This window comes from Poecilia reticulata, linkage group LG3, assembly GCF_000633615.1.
Source record: "Poecilia reticulata strain Guanapo linkage group LG3, Guppy_female_1.0+MT, whole genome shotgun sequence".
In the NCBI taxonomy this organism is placed as follows: Eukaryota; Metazoa; Chordata; class Actinopteri; order Cyprinodontiformes; family Poeciliidae; genus Poecilia; species Poecilia reticulata.
The window spans coordinates 16,832,112-16,850,990 of NC_024333.1; the positions used below are offsets into that span (position 1 = coordinate 16,832,112).

General features: G+C 37.9%; 1 protein-coding gene across 5 annotated transcripts in view; it reads left to right on the forward strand.

Annotated features, from left to right (window-relative positions):
• syt7b (synaptotagmin VIIb) overlaps nt 1–18,879 on the forward strand; it is a 102,012-nt gene that overhangs the window by 70,556 nt on the left and 12,577 nt on the right. For 3 of the 5 annotated variants that reach the window (XR_001776466.1, XM_017304019.1, XM_017304021.1), the window contains 2 exons: nt 2,582–2,704; nt 17,295–17,430. Coding sequence is in view for 4 of the 5 variants with exons in the window: in XM_017304019.1 (XP_017159508.1) it covers nt 2,582–2,704; nt 17,295–17,430 (259 nt within the window). In the remaining variant the exon portion in view is untranslated. The remainder of the gene's footprint in view (nt 1–2,581; nt 2,705–17,294; nt 17,431–18,879) is intronic. The other 2 variants (XM_017304020.1, XM_017304022.1) reach the window with 1 other exon arrangement.

The following is an 18,879-nucleotide window of genomic DNA, read 5'->3' on the forward strand; positions in this document are numbered from 1 at the left end:
AAAGCGGCTCTGTATCTACTTTCCTTTCTTTATTTATACCAGAGGCAACTGACACTATTTTTCCCCTTTGCTGCCTCCCCCGTTCCAAGAGAAAGAATGAATTTCAGCTCCAGATGCTTGTTTTACCACAAACTGAACAGCAACTGCCTTTGTATCCCCAGCCGACGCTGCAAAAACCCCTGTGCTGTTAGGTTTCCATCATTCACTGGAGATTCCTTGCTTCATTAAGGATGACTAATGCAAGAGGTGTGCCAGGGCAGAGATAAGTTAGCTTAGGAAAAACAATTTGAAAACTGGTTTTGATTTTCCATTTTGTTGTGTTTTATTGTGTTTTCCAGGATTTAATCCTGCAAACTGCTTGGGAACAAACAGGCCACCTATAGTATAAACAATGTTTTATAAGGTTATTGACTGATAGTCATTCTTATCATACAATGCGAGTTTACTGCATTTTACCGGACGGAGCTTTTCTTTCCTCTCTCCGACAACGTGACAATTCTTTCTTTCTGCCTGAGGAAAGCTTATAGTGGTGACGTTAAATGTGGTTCTTTCACCTTATTGGCTGAAATCAAAAAAAAAAAAAAAGTGTGTGAATAGCCGATAAACACCAGTATGTTAATCAGGTGTGAGTTCCCCTGCCCTTTGAAACGGCTCAGATATACACTGTAAACAAGCTGAATTCAAATACAAAGTTTACCTTTTAAAACTTCTGAAACTGCTATTTAAAGCATGGGGTTGTTTCTTCATAGCTCCAAATAGTATATTAAAAATAATCACTATTGCCTCTTAAATTGGTGTTTTTAATCTGTTTTCTCGGCTTCTTTTCCGGTGAAATGTTCCTGCATTTCTCCTGGCGCGTCACCTGTGTCAGTGCTCTGAACAGCAGATTCTGGTGCTGCTAATCAGAAAACCTGTACTGAAGACCATTAAAGTTATAGTCATGCTTTTAAAAGTTTGCATTGCATTCACGCAAGCCAAGCAAGCGGTGTTACCTTTATACTTGACACGTATGTTGGTAATAGGGATTATCTAAATGCCATTTGCTCTCAATGTCCAGATTGTCAAAGCTCTCGCAATCTGGATCATTATCCGAATCATTACTCTAAGACATGTCAATATCCCATTCAGATGCTCTAAGCGTAACAACATAAGTTGTCATTTTCTGTATCTATAAAATTTTTATTTGCCTTGTTTAAGGTGCTGCTAACTCTGTAAATGTCAGAGATCACTACATTGTCGCTGTGTCGTATTGTTGTTCATGTTATTATATCATTGTTTATTCTTTGTTAGTTTTTATCTTTCAGCATTTTGATATTCTTTCATTTCTTTACATGTAGTTTAATTGAGTGTTACTAAGTAAGTAAGTAAGTTAACTGAGTATTTTAACTGAAATACTTTTGGTATTAAACTCACATATTGAAGCGATGTTGTTTGTGTTTATTCCATATTTACATGTGCAGTGCTGCTCAAAACCACCAGTGTTGGACATATTCTTTTATCTATTATCATTTTAATATTTAAGCCTCGACAGGCAGGCATTCATGAACAATAACTGAGACCGAAAGCTATTTTTTTATTTCATAATAATCAAGTGGTGGCCTGACTTGGTATTTTAGATCTGAATGAATTTTCTTAATTATTGCCTTTGGCATTTTGTTATAGTTTCTCATAGTCAAACTAAACCCATTCTTGCACAGAAGGGGAAGAAAGTTTGATCATCTCCTGTTATCTCAAATAAAACTAGAAATAACTACAAATATTGTTCACACTCTAATTTCAGCATTAAGGGATCAAACAACTAAGGACTCAGTATGTGATAAATAAACTGGCACATTAACAATCGGTCCTTCCAGAACAAGCTGCTCTGATCATAGGCTCCACGGCTCGACTCGTTATATAAAATGTGAGAATAAGACTTTTGTAGTGATTAATATGTTCTGTGGCATTTAATAGCTCATTCCTACAGAGCTGTAAAATGAAAAACATCAAGCAACATCTTGAGCTTTTTAACTTGGTCTAAGCATATTTGCAAACATTAGAAATGGGAAAATCAAACTCAGAAATTTAAAGTTGTGACTAAGTCTTTGCATAAAAGATCCCATTGGGTATGGAAATTCATATTTCTTAATCATGAAATTTTGTCTGCCAGAGACTACAAAGACCATCCTCATAGGTTATTGTTGTTGATTTATTGACTGTTGTTCACATAGCCTACTTTAGTTGTAAAATACATCTGAAGAAAACATGATGCTTTTTTTAAAACTTGTTTTGCAGAAGTAATAAAACGGCAAAACCTCACGTTTTCCAGATGTTACCGATTGCATGCAGATTTTTATAAGATGCATTGCGCAGGTGTGGTTGCAGTTTTTGCTAAGATGAAACACTTTAGTGTCCTCACATCGTTCTACCGCCTCTCTCCCACTCTCTCTTTGTACACCAAATGAATGTGTGCTGGATGTGTTTCCCATCACTGCCTGTCTGTGTGTTTTGCCCGGAATACGTGTGCGGCGCTGTTTGTCCACATATTCCACCTGTGTGTGGACTTGTGATCCCTTGTTTGTCTCTGTATGTGTGTGTCCAGTGAGGGGAAGATGGTTGTTCTATCTCTAGCAATCGGGCTGGCTGAACAGGATGACTTTGCCAACCTCCCAGATCTCCAGGAAGCTCCGGCAAGCAAAGAAAATGAAACCACACCAGATAAAAGGTAATTACAGATGGAGGCGCATGAATGTGAGCACAATATGTGAAGTGGACGGGAGTGTCATTAAACGCCTCACACTGTGTTAAATCCTCAGTAGTTCAGCTTTCTAGGTTGTTCAAAATGGGACCTCTTGGTGGTTTTTTTGAGTCCTTATAGTTTTTGATTGGACTTCAGTGGATCAGGCCTGATCCTGTGCAGCTAAAATATCCCAATAAAAGTTGAAGTTGAATCTTGCAGTTTGAAGACTGAATGTTGAAGTTTTGTGTGTTTCTTGAGTTATTTCTGCAGTGTGGCATGCTGCTCAGTCTTGTGGGACACTGGTGCATTTTACGGTATTCAGACCATGAGGCATATGCTTATGGTAAATGCAAAGTAATTGTCATTTAGCTTAAGGTTCGGCATTTAAATCTTTTTATGTTATCTGTTTAAATCTTACAGCTGATTGATTTGTTTTGTGTTGATGCCTGTTTTGTACCGTATGTATTCAGAGATTTGTTTGGCTGTTAGCCCCTCACTGATTGGGAAACTTAAAGTTTCACAAAAAGAATTGTACCTCAAGCTCTCTTATAATACCTTAGCATTATGTTTCCACTGCAAATAACATCCCAGCTACAGTGTCCCCAAGATTTTGGTTTAAAAAGGCCACAGTTGATTTTGCAGTACTTGATTGTAGAAAGCTTTGATTACAGTATTTTAGCTTAAATTTTTAACTTCTGCTGATACAGCTAGACAGCAGTTACATGTGTTTTTTTTACAGCTGTTCTACAACTCAGTAAAGGAGTGGCAAACGTTCTAGGCATAGTGGGAATGTTGGACCTCTTTGTGAAATATGTATGTGGAAATCCCTTATATATATTGGAAATTGACAGAATATCCATGAAAACAATAAAATCTTTATTGTTACATTATCTCTTCTAAGAAAAGACATGTTCTATGACTAAATATCTTTTATCTCATCTGTAAAAAATAAAAATGTTGTCGCTTTCTCAATTTCAGCACATCCGTTGGTGAACTTTGCATTTCTGGGACTTCAGCAGACAGTTCTAAGTTCGAAGATCTTATAAAACTTATTTTGTTTTGTGAGGTTTCTGTTTTACGATGGCCTCATGGAGATTTATTTTATTTTACTTATTCTGTGAATAGTTGATGTTTGAAAGTGTGATATAATTTTAAGCTTTTTAGGCTTTATATCATAGATGAAATTCCAAATGCACATGTAGTGTAGTAAGCACTTAAATTAAAAATCTCCCTAAACTCGATTAACTCCCAGAAACAGGTAAACAACTCGACTCTAGCGTTAACATATAACATTTTCTGAATTTCTCTCCCTGGAATATGCTAGCTCTCTGTCATTTTGCTCTAAAAGCTTTGGGCTTTTCAAATTTTCCCACTTATTTTATGCCCAACTTGAAGCTTTCTCTCATTTTATTATTACATAACAGCACAATCTCCCACCAGTTGTTTCCTTGATTTGTTGCTGTTGCATTTTCACTTCCATATTCTCTGTGGTCCCCACCCAGAACTTTGAAAGTCTGCTTGACTGCAGCTCTTTGCTGCTCCTTTGATGTTTGAATCGCAGACACAGGAGCAGGGCGCCCTCATTATTTAGAAGTAAGATTCCCTGCATGAAACGCTCGTCTAAAAATATGCTAAGTTCTCTCATCTACCAGTGATCTCGCAGCGGCAGTCGCAGACTAACGCAGTCTCCCAGCTGGCGAACAAAGGACTGCACAGGCTTCTCTCTTATCGCATCAGTGTTTGAGGGATAAAGTACTTACCACACTGCCTTGACTCCGCTGGGCTCAGGACAGCAGGGCACAGTTCAGGATAAGCATCTGTACATTCCAGCGTAGGTGTTTTTATGTGGTGTTATTGTTTTTTCCCATTAAAAATCTCAGCCGCGCAAAGTTTTATCAAAACCTTCCTTTCGGTACATCAAACCAAGCTGCTTTAACTAGGTTATCTGTGAACTTTTGGTGGGAAAAGACTAGAAGCTTGCCTTTGAAAGGAATGTAATATAAATGTTTTTTTTTTGTTTTTTTTTTTTTGCAAAAATGATTTAAAAACAGTTGTAAACAAATGATGACCACCACCGTCTAGCCTGTGGGGTTTTCAGGTGCCTCATTCTGATCACAGCCCAGCCGCCTCGCCTCCACCCAGAGGTGGGGCCAGGTTGTCCATTGTTCTTCCTACCACATTTAATAATAGCTCTCTATTATCATTATCATCATCATCTCTATCTGTAGCTTCTCCTCCCTTTTGTGTCTGTAGTTACTTTTCGAGCTGCGTCTCTGTCTGCTGGTCTGCTCCTGGCAGTTGTCAAAAAACCTTCAGCACGACTGAGCAAGATGCAACGGGATGATCTCGCCAAGATTATGTGTGACAAAACAAGAAGCTGTCAGGCAGCTGCACAGAGAGAGGATGAAGGAAAATCATTTGCTTCTAGTTCTCTAGACGAATTACGTTTCAAGACAAATATAGGCTCAAAACTGGAGGTTTGAGGCAAAACCTTTTGCCACATACAGTACATCTTTCAGCAGGAAACCTAAAAAAATAGATAGCAGATAAATAGCATGACATGGTTTAAATATAAATAAGAAAAAACAAGCTGGATATGGACATGCTGCAGGATGAAAGCTAAATTTAGATCTATTATAATTTGTAAACTTCTTGCTTCTTTGTGAGATCTCTGCAAAAAAGATATCTCACCATAACAACTGCGTCTTGGTCTTTTTTCTCCAGCTGGAAACTGTGTTGATGAAAACTGTGAGCCTGAAACAAAACAGTAAATGTGTGGGCTGTTCTGAGTTATAAGAGGTTAAAATCTCTGTGGATCTCAGATGAGCCACAGAATTGGTAATAAGTTTAGGAAGTTCATTATGAGTGATCCCTTTCACAGTGTGCTGACTCATTTCATCCCCTGTTAACATGAACATATTAGTCTAACTTTATTGTCTTCTCAACATTACAGCTACAAAGCTAATTAGAGGTATGAAACAAATTGCTGAATATTTCTCCTTCCTAAATAAGCTTACTCTGCTTATTTAAACTGTTATGTGTCTTATGCACTTATGCAAACATTCTGGATGACTGTGCTTATAATGGGAAATTATGCAAATTTTGCAAAGTCTTGATTTGGTGACAAACCGGTATTTCTTAAAATGTAATCTCTACATTTAACAGAAATTCCAATACGATTTGAGGTGATGGTGCCTCACTTCATTTTATGCTGCTAATATATTTTTAACATTTGTCAGGAATGCATTTATACAGTACATTATCACTTTGCATCACTTTTCCTTAATTACACTTCATTTATCGAAGGTTCCGCTTGACAATGCACCTAATCTACTGTATTCAATAAGAGTCAAATCTCATTTAGTTTATGTAGCTTATGTATCATGCTGTTTTAATACATAATAACCTCGGTTTGGTTCTTGTTTTGTTTTCCCGTTCTTCTTTCTGAGCTTCACTCCCTGAGTTACTTTAAAAAACTGTTGAGCTTTTTAAGTGTCAAAATAAATACACAGGTCGTAAAAATCCATGAAGTCAGCATTGATTTTTATCTGCATGAAGAGTTGTGTTGACATAGGTGTTCAGTGCGAAGCCTAGAGGGCAGATCCAAATGGAAATAAAAGCCCAACCTCAGAAGTCAAAAGAGAAATTGGCACTTGTCAACAAGTTGTGCCGTTTTTGTTGAAAAATATTCAATAGACTCATTGCATTGACTGTTGTTTCACCAAAATCATGGGTAATTGTCTTATTACGATGTTTAAAATAGAAAGATAATGTTGAGCAGTTTTTCTCATTGCATTGCTTTATTGATAGATCTTAGCAGTTGTCAGGCTCAGATATATATATTTTTTTTATTATTAAAATTAGGCTGTGGGGTGTATCCTAAACATCGTCACACTTCTGTGGTCAGATGTTGACATTTATGGGGTTGCAGGTGTGATGGCTTTTTTCAAAGAACAGTTTACCAAAGAAGTTAGGATTTACTTAAGTTTCCATCTGAACTGAATAACAATCTATAGCTTGTTCCTTCATAAAAAACAAATACTGTAGCTAACCTGTGCACAAATAGGGTTAGCTTACCTTTTGAGAGAAGATGTTTTCAAACTGTGTTTCATTTTGACACCTGAACCTGATGGGCTCTGGTTTTCCACTATTTGATTTATATCTAAGTTTTGGTGCAGAGTTGCTCAACTGTGTCTTGTCAGTGACTATTCCCCACTGGAGGAGTTGTTTTCTGTTCTTCTTTTGTAAGATTTTCTGTATTGTAAAATCTAAAATGGTTAACATCTGGACTATGTCTTTGATCACACTTTGCCAAAAAAAATTTAATACAAAATTCCTAAATATAATTTGCAGAAGATCCTCTCTCCAAGCCTCTAGCTCTGTTAAAGGGTCCACTACTCTGCGATATGCAGTTTTACGTTGGGTAAGTCCATGTGGGTCACTGTGGTGGACTGGACAAAGCCAGACATAATCACCCACCTGCAGATAACAATGATGGTGGCTCGGAGGCTGTTTTTGTTATTATCGTCTCAGAAAGCTGCCTTTGCACGCCGGAGCTGCATCCTAATGAGCTCAGGGACGCACCGCACACAGAGATGCAACAGGGAAATAAATATGAATAAACCCAAAAGGAGTTCACTGGCCCCAGACAACCCGCCTTTGAACAATGAGGTTGTAAAAGCTGTGAAGACATGTGATGCTTTCCAATATGAAACATTTCTGTTTAGCCAGTAATGTTAAACATCCATGCAAAATATCACCTGCAGTCATTTCAAACGGCCCGTTCTGTAATGTTCGGCAACCCAAAGTTTCTAAGGTGCTGTAAACATGTTTGGGTTGACAGTGGCTTGAGACTGAAGTAATAAAACTTCTATTAATTTTTGATGTTTGTGTCCTACAGACTCAGCCTGAGAGAGTCTTGGAGCCCTCAAATCCAGGTCTTGAGGGCCAATGTCCCCTAGCTATTGAATTTGTCTGCTTCAACACACGTATCAAATGATGAGGGCATTAGAAGGACTCTTGAATTTTCAATATTTAACATGTTCACTATATTTTAATATTAGAAAATGAATTTGGGGTTTTATCTGTGAACCATAATCATCAAAGTTGAAACAAAATAAATATTGCACTCATATTGTATTGAATTGATATAATGTATGACTTTAGTACATTATATAGATTATATCATTAAAATAAATATTAAATTTTTTAAAATTCTCTTTCATTTAGATGTAATCCTGTATTTCTCAGAATCTTGGAGCATCAAGAATTTTATTTTATTTTTTCATATAGTATTTTTTTTAAAACTTCTGGATCAAAATTTGAACTATCAAAATTTGGCTTGATATGTTGCAAATTAAGATTACGTCAGAATTGCCCAATAAGGGCTGAACACAGCCTCATTTTATTTTTATAATAATTTTTTTTAGTCAGCTGTGACTTGCAAGCTGCCATACTATTTTTGGTACTGTTGAAAATTATAAAAAGGATGCCATCCTGAAAGCTGTGCAATGATATCCATCTTAATCGCCCTGAGAATGTTTGCGTGGAGAAAATCTTAAAAATTTAAATTTATAATAATAAGGCTCATATTTGCTCTGAGGAGGTTAGCAGCTTCTTAAGGTGTCTGAGCTACAGACAATAGAAATAAAATACGTGCCATAAACATTTGTTTGATCTCTGTCTGATGTTTAGCTGCTTTAAAATGTCCTCACACATAGTAAAAATTTATTTAAATTACTTAGCAAAAAATAAAAAATAAAATAAAAAAAAACACCCTGCAGGTTGTAATGATCTGTCAGTGTTGTGTTTGCTGCTTGCACTGAAGCCCAACATGGCCTGAAATTATAAATAGTCATTTGACAGTGAGTGCTGACAGTGTGTGGGAGTTCATGTTTCCACACTGTCATTCAGTGGATCAACAGGAAAGTGCTTTTACACAGAGATTAGAATAAACAAATTCGGACCAGTCCCTTCAGCTGCACATATATTTTATTATGTTATTTCATCTTCTCTATAGTTTTATTTGACTATGGTGCAGAGTTGCACATTGTAACATTGTATGTTATAGATCAAGCAGGAAGTTGTCGCCTTGTAACAGCTGACATATTTGGAAAGTCGACTCTTTCCAAAGTTGGTCTTAGGCAGCAATCACAGGGTCTCACCATAATAAGTCTCCAGGCTGCCTGCCATCAGTCCCTACTGTAGTCCTCAGAACCAGTGGTGGCCTTGAGAGGGAAGATGATTGGAAGGGGGGGGGGAAGAGATGTAGGTCAGCACAAAGGAGGATCTTTTGTAAAAAGAAAAACTGTCAAAAATCCAACTGCAGCTCATTCACAATTCCATCTGCTGCTGCCTTGGTCACAGAGTTGATTTAAGGCAGGCTGTGAAAGAGGTGAGGCTGAAGGTGACAGTGATCAGCTCTTGATGTCAGTAATCAAATGTTATTGATTTTGTTCAGAATTTTTACAGAAGGAAAGGGGACGTTTTATGTTGTGCTTTATGCATAAATCTACAAAAAAAGAGCTACGCCCAGTGGATAAATCTTTTAAAAACAGGACAGGGGGGGAGTTTGTTCCAGCAGCACCTGGCCGGTCCATCTTCGTAGATGGCTCCATTAGTTGTATTAGCTGCCGTTCTGCGGAGGGGGAGGAGGCTCAGTGATTTGTCCCTGCTGAAGGGGAGCGCTGACTGCGCTGACATTGAAACCTGGGCCTCATCCATCAAAAGACATGGGACCAATATTGCATTTTTGTGGTCTCCTAGGGCGACTGTATGATCAGCAAGACCCAGATACAGAATGTTTATGGAGACACACTTCCTACCCTGGTCCTGCTTTTTCGGTTCATCGTTCAAGTTTTCACCCAACCGTTCACTCTTATCCTTCCCTCTCTGTTGTGTGTTTTTCAAAAAAAAAAACCTCAACATTTTTCCCTTTAGATTCCACCTCGTATCCTCATCTCTTCTTCAACCGTCCATCGCCGCCATCTCTCATTCTCTCTCCCATCTCTGGTTCATCTAATTGCATGAAAACCTTCCTTCTTATTCTCTTTGTTGTTATGCCAGTTTTCTCTCCTCTTTCCCTTTCCACTATCACTATTCATTTAATCCCGGTTTTCCTGAGGGTGTTGGCTGGTGCTGCGATGGAAACAATGTCACATCAGTGCATCTCTATTAGTGTAGATGACTGTCAGTCTGGCAAGACTGCTTCATTGCTAAACATTAAAAGGAGAAATTAGATGCTTTTTGTTTCGTTGCTATAAAGTAAATGTGATGCTGCAGTAAGATTCATGTCCTTATAAGCATTTTGATTAAAGCTTTGACTGAGAATGCTTAATTTTCTAAACAGTTTAGTGAAATTATCTGACATCACTCATAAGAAGGCATACATTATTTTTAAACTATTCTTCTGGTTGAAGCCAAACATTTAGCACAATATTTGCTATTATCAGTCCATATGAATAATTTTATTCCAAGGTAGAGTATGCTGATGATTTTGGTGTGGCTTTTTGAATTTGAATTTTCAGTGAATTGACATTTTACAAGTATTCTGTGGTTACAGGTGATTATTATCTGAAGACTTTGAGCAGGTGTTTTTTATTTATTTATTTTAATTTACAATAAAAATGATTGACTTTTTAACTAATTTTGAATACAATATTTTATTTGTTATGAAAAGCTCAGTTTTTCTGCACTGTAAATATAGTATTTATGCTGTTTCATTTCACTTAACTCATTTGGATTGGTGTTGTTAACTTAAGTCAGTATTTCATCTAAAACGAACATTTTACTTTCAGATCAAGTGAAACAAGTTTAATACAACTTCACTATTCTACATCTGATGCCGTGACATAAAATTTTATTGCGATTCACAGAATGCATATCCAAAAGTAAAAGCCACAGTGAAACAGCAAAAGAACACTCCAAGAAAAAAGATTACTTGAAATCATAAGCTATGAGATGGATATGAGAAACTTTCTGATGTGCTGAACATCCTGTGGAGTTCAGTTAAATCCATCATCAAGAAAGGGAAGGGATATGGTGGCAGACAGGTGGTGGCACCAAACAGCTAAACTCAGCCAGTCCTTTGAGTCTCCATGCATATTAAGAGGTTGTGTTCTGGGCAAATATATTAGCTCAGGCTGATAAATTTAAGCTTTTCTTGTTTATTGTATGTTGTTTCTGCATTTTTGCTGCTTCAAACTGTTCAAGCAGAGCAGGTCGCGGAGCATGTAGTAGCCGAGACGAGGACTGATTCAGCTGTTCAGTTTTCATTCCAGGTTGATCCCTGATAGTACAGAAATGCAAATTCATCATTAATCAATGTGTATGTTTTTTTTTGTTTTTGTTTTTTCATTTTACCAGAGTTTCCCTTATGTTTTTTTTTTCCCCACAGGAGGAACCAGTGTGTTTGAGGTGAACAGAACCAAAGGTGTCCTAGTTAACTAAGATGTTGTTAATTAGCATTTTAGACAGTTAAAAATCTATGACCTTTTCATCATCTAGATTTTGAAAAATTGCTAAGAAGCAGAACTATCTTTGTATACATAAACGTCTGACTTAAAAAAAAGTCATCTAAAAGTTTAATTATTCTGGCATTTAGCAAATATAAATTACTTTCGTGGGCTGCACAGTGGCGCAGTTGGTAGAGCTGTTGCCTTGCAGCAAGAAGGTTCTGGGTTCGATTCCCGGCCTGGGATCTTTCTGCATTGAGTTTGCATGTTCTCCTTGTGCATGCGTGGGTTTTCTCCGGGTACTCCGGTTTCCTCCCACAGTCCAAAAACATGACTATCAGGTTAATTGGCCTTTCCAAATTGCCCCTAGGTGTGAGTGTGTGTGCGCATGGTTGTTTGTCCTGTGTGTCTCTGTGTTGCCCTGCGACAGACTGGCGACCTGTCCATGGTGACCCCACCTCTCGCCCGAAACGTTAGCTGGAGATGGGCACCAGCAACCCTCCCTACCCCACTAAGGGACAAGGGTGCAAGAAAATAGATGGATGGATGGAAATTACTTTCGTAATCCAGCTGACCTAAAACAGGAATTATTTAATCAATGTCTTTTTCTATGCTTCATTGGTTGTAATCGCTTCACAAATGGGGAAAAAACTAAATGCCATTCCCAAGCTTCCAAAAATGCATGAACATACTTCTCAGACTTTATAAGTTGCTTTTCCTTCTCTGTTCTTGTGACTGTACACTTTACTAACAGATGTAATTTCCAACCCAGACTTTTGTACAGTAATAACATCTCTGATCCACATCTATCAGAGCTTGATGAATGATGCATGTTTCTTTCGTTTATCCAGTCTCAGTTAATCAACACTGGGCAGGCTCTCCAGCAGACAATAGACATGGATCATAGGAGAAGATAAGATGTCTCTGCATTGTCCTTCGGGGTGTAATGACCTGCTCTGTCCAATTACATAGAAGATGGCTTTCAACTCAAATTGAGGCCAGGAGGTTAGAAGTCAGGGTTTCTGCGCTTCCCTTCACGTCAGATTGAAGGGGCAGTTTCTTCAGGCTCATTCCTATTGACCCCCTCGAGAGATCGTTTGCCTCCGTGTGGGCGCGCCTATTTGTTTCGTTTTAAAGACTTGCTGGCAGTTTAATTTCATTTCCCTGCCATTAAAAAGGCTAAGAGTTAAATAACAGCAAAGTTTGTTTCAGTCAGATTACTGAGATTGATTTAGCAGGAGGAGAAGGAAGCTCCATGGGTGCTCATTCCTGTTTTAGCCTGTTGAGTGTCATGACTGGAGGTTATCTTGCACTTCTCTTTTTGACATTTACAAATCAGCCATTTGCAGCATAAGCGCATACTCGCACTTTGGCGCGCATGAGGAGATGTTTTCACACAGTGTTGGAGGAGTGCAGCCACGGGGAAGTTAAAGAGTGCGTTTCAGAAGCCTCTATGAACGCTCGGTCCCTTTGCCTTCAGGGCTGCGTGCTATTTTCAATATATTGCCCTCTATATTGAACTTTCTTGGATTTTGCTGGCCTATTTTGGAGGCTCCTGTTTCCATCGTTACTGAAACCCTGTGAAAAATGTATGATGGTCGGGAGTACAACCTCAAGAGGGAGCACACTCTTTCGTAGTCATGGCTACAACAACCTCTGAAGGATGAATTATGTAACTGGTGTTGTGCTTTAGATGAAATCGTCTCTGGCAGGCAAGAAGGGGCAACCTACGGATTCAGACACTTATCCTCTGTTTTCAAACATGTATTAAGTTACGTTTGTATTTACAATTTTTTTTGTAGCCGTTCTAGCTGAATAAATTTTGAGTATTCAAGGTAAGTTTATTCTTTCTCCACAACAGCATTTAATGTCTAAATCATGTGTTAATGTCTAAACCCAAAGAACTAACTAGTTTAAACGCAGCACCACTTTCCTGTATGAAACTGCGTTAATTTTGATCCTGAGTATATGTTTAAACATCTATACATGCGTCCATGAAGGAGTTCATTCAATTACCATCCCTAGTCTCTGCAGAGGTTGTTAGCGTGTCAACATATGTTGTTTAAAGTCAACCTGTTCCGCTTTGGCAGGTCTTTGTCTTCAATCAACATCATCGATTGCTAATCTGTGTTGAAACTATGACATGCTGAGACCACTTTTTTTTTTTTTACTGGGCACAGATGTTATTTTTTTTTACACCTGATAAACACAGACTTTTCTCAGTGATGGCAGCACAGCAACCTGGGGTTTGCATGACCTAGATAAGGTGAGTCAAAGATTAAAATTTAAACAGTAAAATGAAAACTAGATCTGCGAAGCAAATCTAAGTGAAACAGCCCAGCTGTGTTTTTAAAAGGTTGATCCTTGATTCAAAGGGTCTTTACGAAGGCGTTCACAAAGCCAGACCCTCCTACAGTAAAGCATTTACCATGCATGCAAGTAGAGACCCATCTGACAGGCATGTATTATCTACTGTATAATCAAAGTAAAGAGAGCCTCGGTCATGTGGCTGAGCTACAATTGGTTTGGTGTAAAGAGTACCAAATATATCACAAGAATTGGCCTGTAATTATTATAAAACAAGCATTGTGTAATATGATTTAAAAAAACTAATATAACTCATCATTGCTGCATTAAGCTTAACTTCAAAGGTGTTGTTCTCATTAGAGGATCAATATGTGTGTGAAGTGTGTGAAGCAGCAGGTTGGAAATTAATCACAGGTAGCAAATTAACATCTATCATTTTAACTTTTGTACATGTCACTGCATGGATACAGAAATGGAATGATTTTAAGCTTGTATGTCAACAAATTAGGCGATAATGGCAGAAGTTTGACTCGTTTCAGAGAGCTAGCTCTTGAGACGCATCGGCTCCCAAACGGCTCTGGATTTACTATCATCTGTTGCCTCATATTTCATCCTGACGTGGAAAATATGAATGGTTTACATATTAATATGTCCATTTGCATTAAGTGTTTTTATGAGAAGTCTTATACTTTCCCAATTTAATGTATATCTTAAAAAAAAAACATCATTCTTAGTTTTGTGTGATATTTTAATCAAGCATTTTATTTTTGTTTGACACATACACAAATGAACAGAAAATGAACCAAATTCAGTAACCAAACAATGTCCAGTACACTGCTGCCCCCCCTCTTTGTTTCCATATAATACTATGATCTCATGTCCTCACATGTGATTGGCCACAAGGCAGCCAGGCTGCCAATCAAAGCAAAGTTCTGTCATTAGCTGGGAGGAGCCACAGACAGTGAGAACTAAACAACAAAAGAAAAAAAGTGTGGAGCCAGCTCTCACACGATGGGCATCAGCTCTTCTGATTCACTACAAAGCATCAGCTATAAGAGCCATCAATAGATGACAATATTCTTGTAAATATTTGCTGTACTGATTGTCATAAGGAGTTTTTCTAATTTAGTTTTCTGAGGGGAGTTTGTGTGTTTGGCACAAAGAAGTGTTAGAAAAGTTTTTGGGTGTTGCAGTCAGTAAATTTACAGCTCAGGATCACTTTGCCTCTTTAGCATTCCACAGTAATGTAACATATATCATATCATATCATATCATACATATCATATCATATCATATCATATCATATCATATCATATCATATCATGTGTTATCAATTGAAATTTCACTCTTCTGTTTTTAAATCTTTCCAAATGTTTATTTCTATTGGCAATTAAATATTTTGATGAAGTTTGGATGGACTTTGCACAGAGTAAAAAAAACTCATGGGGTATAAATGACCCTTTCTTTTAAAGGGGGTAAACATGTTTACCCAACAACAAACTACATTTGCATTCTCAAACAACAATTTTTTTAAGAAATTGGTTGAAAAAGTCGGATATGAAATGGGCAAAATTATCATAAAGTTAAGGCAAAGGCAAATAGTGGCTTGTTTGTAGTTATTTTTGGGACACACACTGTCCCTTGATGTGTTAGGGGATGATGTTAGAAGCTAAAATTAGCATCATGTTGATGCTAATTTTAGCATCAACATGAAAGATTCTGCATTGTTTCAGATGTCTACATTAATAGACACTTGCTGAGGAAAGCTGTATTTGACAGGGCCATGAAACGGAGAGCTTGCGATTCGAATTGAGTCATTCCCGCATTGTTTGCGCTCTGACCTGCAGATCACAGGAAATCTACGCAGAGTGACGAATCCATTCTTTTCTCTTCCACGCCGCATCCTTTCTCTTCCTCATTCAGCGTCGCTCTTACTTCTGCTTGTCTCTTTGCTACAAAATCCCTGTCTGTCTCTTGCCCCTCCTTCTCCACCGTCTGTCTGTTATGTGTGACCATGAAACATATCGGATCTCTTCTTCTTCTTGGCTTTAAAACATCTGACTCTTTAATCAAACTAAATTTGGTTCCGTTTGTTGGATTTTATCCATGTCTTACTCTTACCTTAATTTATCTCTTAGTCTGTTTTGTGTGTTATTAAGGGTTCCCATTGATGTCTCGGTCTCACATCAGTTACCTCAATTTCTTGCTCTAATTAGCCCCTCGAGTTTTAGTCAATCTTTTACTTCACTTTTTCTCAGTCTTCTGGTATATCTTGATTCTTCTTAATTGCAAAGCCCTTGTGTTTACAGACAAAACAAAGGGAGTTTCTGTTTTCCATAGTTAAATATTTTGAAAGTCTTGATACTGTGATTCATTCTTTCATCTTAAAAGACGTACAATATTTTATTTTAAGGAAGAGCAATGACATTTATGCGTTTGCTGAACTGAGATACAAAAATCGCTGGTAAATTAAGAACAAAAGAATTAAGCAAATCTTTATTTTGACATCCAATATGGCATCTCAACATTGATTTGTGCTTAAAGACTGCCCTGAATGATGCACAGTATATATTTGAAGGTAGAAGTGTCTTTTAACCCTCCCTAGATCTAAAGACATAAGGTCACAAACTTTTTACTCTTTGCACGGTCTGGTCTGGTTGCACTGACCCCACATATTCTTTGACGCTTTCTTTGTGATTTTTTTCAAAATTGACGGTCTGACGGGACACACCACCCCGCTCCCTCACATTTGGAACTCTAAGACCGCAGGAGGGTTGAATAATAAATGCATAGGATATGAAATTATAACATATATAACCTTATCAACATGTTTTGAAAAACCTTTGAATTTCTATATAAAAGTGATGAGAAAGGCAAGGAGGAAAAGAAAGGAAGGAAAGGAAGCATCAACAAGCAGATCTGTATGCTTTTATGAAGGTGTCTATTAGCAGCACACACGGTACCAGAACCTTTACGAAGCACCGTAAATCTTATTTGGTACAAGTATAGAAAGAGCAACATATGCTCCAATCCAGATGATTAAATCAGGAAGATGGTGTCAAACCTTTTTCTGCTGGTTGGTGTCTCCAGTATAAATCGGTCTGATAACTTTGCTGGTCCGCCTGTTGTTCACATTTCTCCTCTGGAACTATTTGACTTTTTTGTTTCCATTTTAACACTTTCAGTTGCTGAGTTTTCTTTGTTACATTCTGTTTAAAGAAAATGTAGAAATGTTACAGTGGTAAAGATTTAGCCTTTGCATCTTTACTCTCTTTCACATTACATTAGTTGTTGCTTCATAGCCAATAGGTCTTTGGTTTGAATCTCTTTTATGCAGTTTTGTGTGTGTGTGTGGGGGGTGTGTGTGTGGGGGTGTGTGTGTGCGTGTGTGTGCGTGTGCGTGCGTGCGTGTGTGTGTGTGTGCGTGCGTGCGTGCGTGCGTGCGTGTGTTGACTTTTTGACCAGATGCATTACAGCCTCATAGCAATGCATGGTAGTTTAATTGATAAATGCATGGTTTTAAATTGACCGAGTGTTAAAGAACATAGTTTATTGTTTATTACATAAACAAATGTAATTTTGATAATTAAGACCAAAGTGTTTGAATTTAATATTGGACAAAAAAGTGATTAAGTTGTGAAACTGTGCAATTTTGCTGTCAAATTTACGTTTTCACTTCATCGATGCTACATTTGAAAGCGTGCGACAAGAAAACCACAGAAAGAACTTAAAAGAATGTGACAAAAGGGTTCTCGCCAATAGACCAATATTGGCATCTCTTTGACGATGTGTCTATTTTGTGTGCACTTTACCAGAACTCCAGGAAACAAACCAGGCAGCAGTCCCAGAGGTCAGACCCCAGACGAAACTGGACGCCGGCAGGGGCAGAACCATGAAGCCAACTCTTCTGTCACCGACTTAGCCAACTCGGTCAACAGCGACGTGCTTATGGTGACTTTCAGCGTACAGTATATAGAATTTTGTCAGATTCTATTTAGAATGACTTACCAAGTTGTTTCTGGATAGATTCAATGCAGTGTTTTCATTTGTTAAGGGTGATTATGTATGATTGATTTGTAAATCAGAAATAAGTGGTTTAAAAATGCCGGACACACACTAGTGATAAAAATCAGCTAAATTCTTAAGAAAGATCTTGAGAACGTTTAGAAAGCCTGAACAAATATTGATCCAAAACATTTCAAGGAGATTTGGCTCATAAAAAAAAAAATGAAGACTGAAATCTTTATAAAACAAATAAATGTATGGGTGTAAAATAGACATTTAATGTTTGGGACATTCTTTGCAAGGTTTACAGATTACTGAGGTTATTTGCTTTTATATTTAATAGCTTTACTCCAAAGCCAAATAGAGCTGCCATATAAATCATTTTTTAGTAAATAATATATTCTCTTTGTGGAGATGGAGGCCCACGCTTTAGAAGGAAAGTTGTACAAAAGGTGTTTCATCTTCTATTCTCTCAGATAGAACTGTCTCCAACCCACTCGTCTCTCCCACCTGTGGAGCATTACAGTTCGCTCCTGCCGTGGAGTTTTCTGTGTTAACTCAGATGTGCAATAATCATCCTCCTGAAGAAAGAGCAGGGAGGGGGAGGCGGGCATGTCCCTTCTTCAGAGAGGCTTGGTAATTAGCTGTGAAGGAACATGCGGTGACGTGGGTGCTGTGAGAGTATGGCAGAGATGGGTGCGAGTACTTTGCAATTACGGGGGTTTCATGGGGATTCTGTAAAATTCACGCTGGCAGCTGTTAATGATAATGCTTGTGTTGGGCAGTTTTGCCAAAGGCATCTATAGAAAGCTCCTTTGAAGCTAAAAATATCCTCCTCTTGCACTTTTGAGCCCTTTTGAATTACTTTTTTTTCTGTTATAGGAAAGGCAGTGCCTATATATACACACAGGGCTTTATTCCGCAGAGAAAAAGTGAGTGTGAAAAGTCATGAGGTGTCACTTTGTATATACATGGAACCATCTGAAGCGTCTCAGGTGATGGGTGTTGGGATGGGATGGCTGGAGGGCTGACAAAAGCTTTCATTTTGTGTGATGCTCATAGAGCCATGGCATGAAAAGTGTCTTCACCGCAACGTTATCCTTCAGTTGCACATCTGCAGTGGATTAAATATGCTTTTTAAACCTCAGTTTGTATTTTCAAATTTTTTTGGGAAAAACCAACAACATGAAGCAACGCCCAAGATAGCAATGATTGGTTTTATGGAGTCCTGTAAATTTTATTTATCTTTTTTTTGTGTGTGCGTGTTGCCAAACCATACTCAACACAGATTCAGGTTATTTTGTTCATCTTCAAGACCAAATCACTGTCTCAAATTCTTCATTTTCAAGCACTGTATTGACAGGTATGTTCGGGTCTTGGTTCCAACTAAATTGC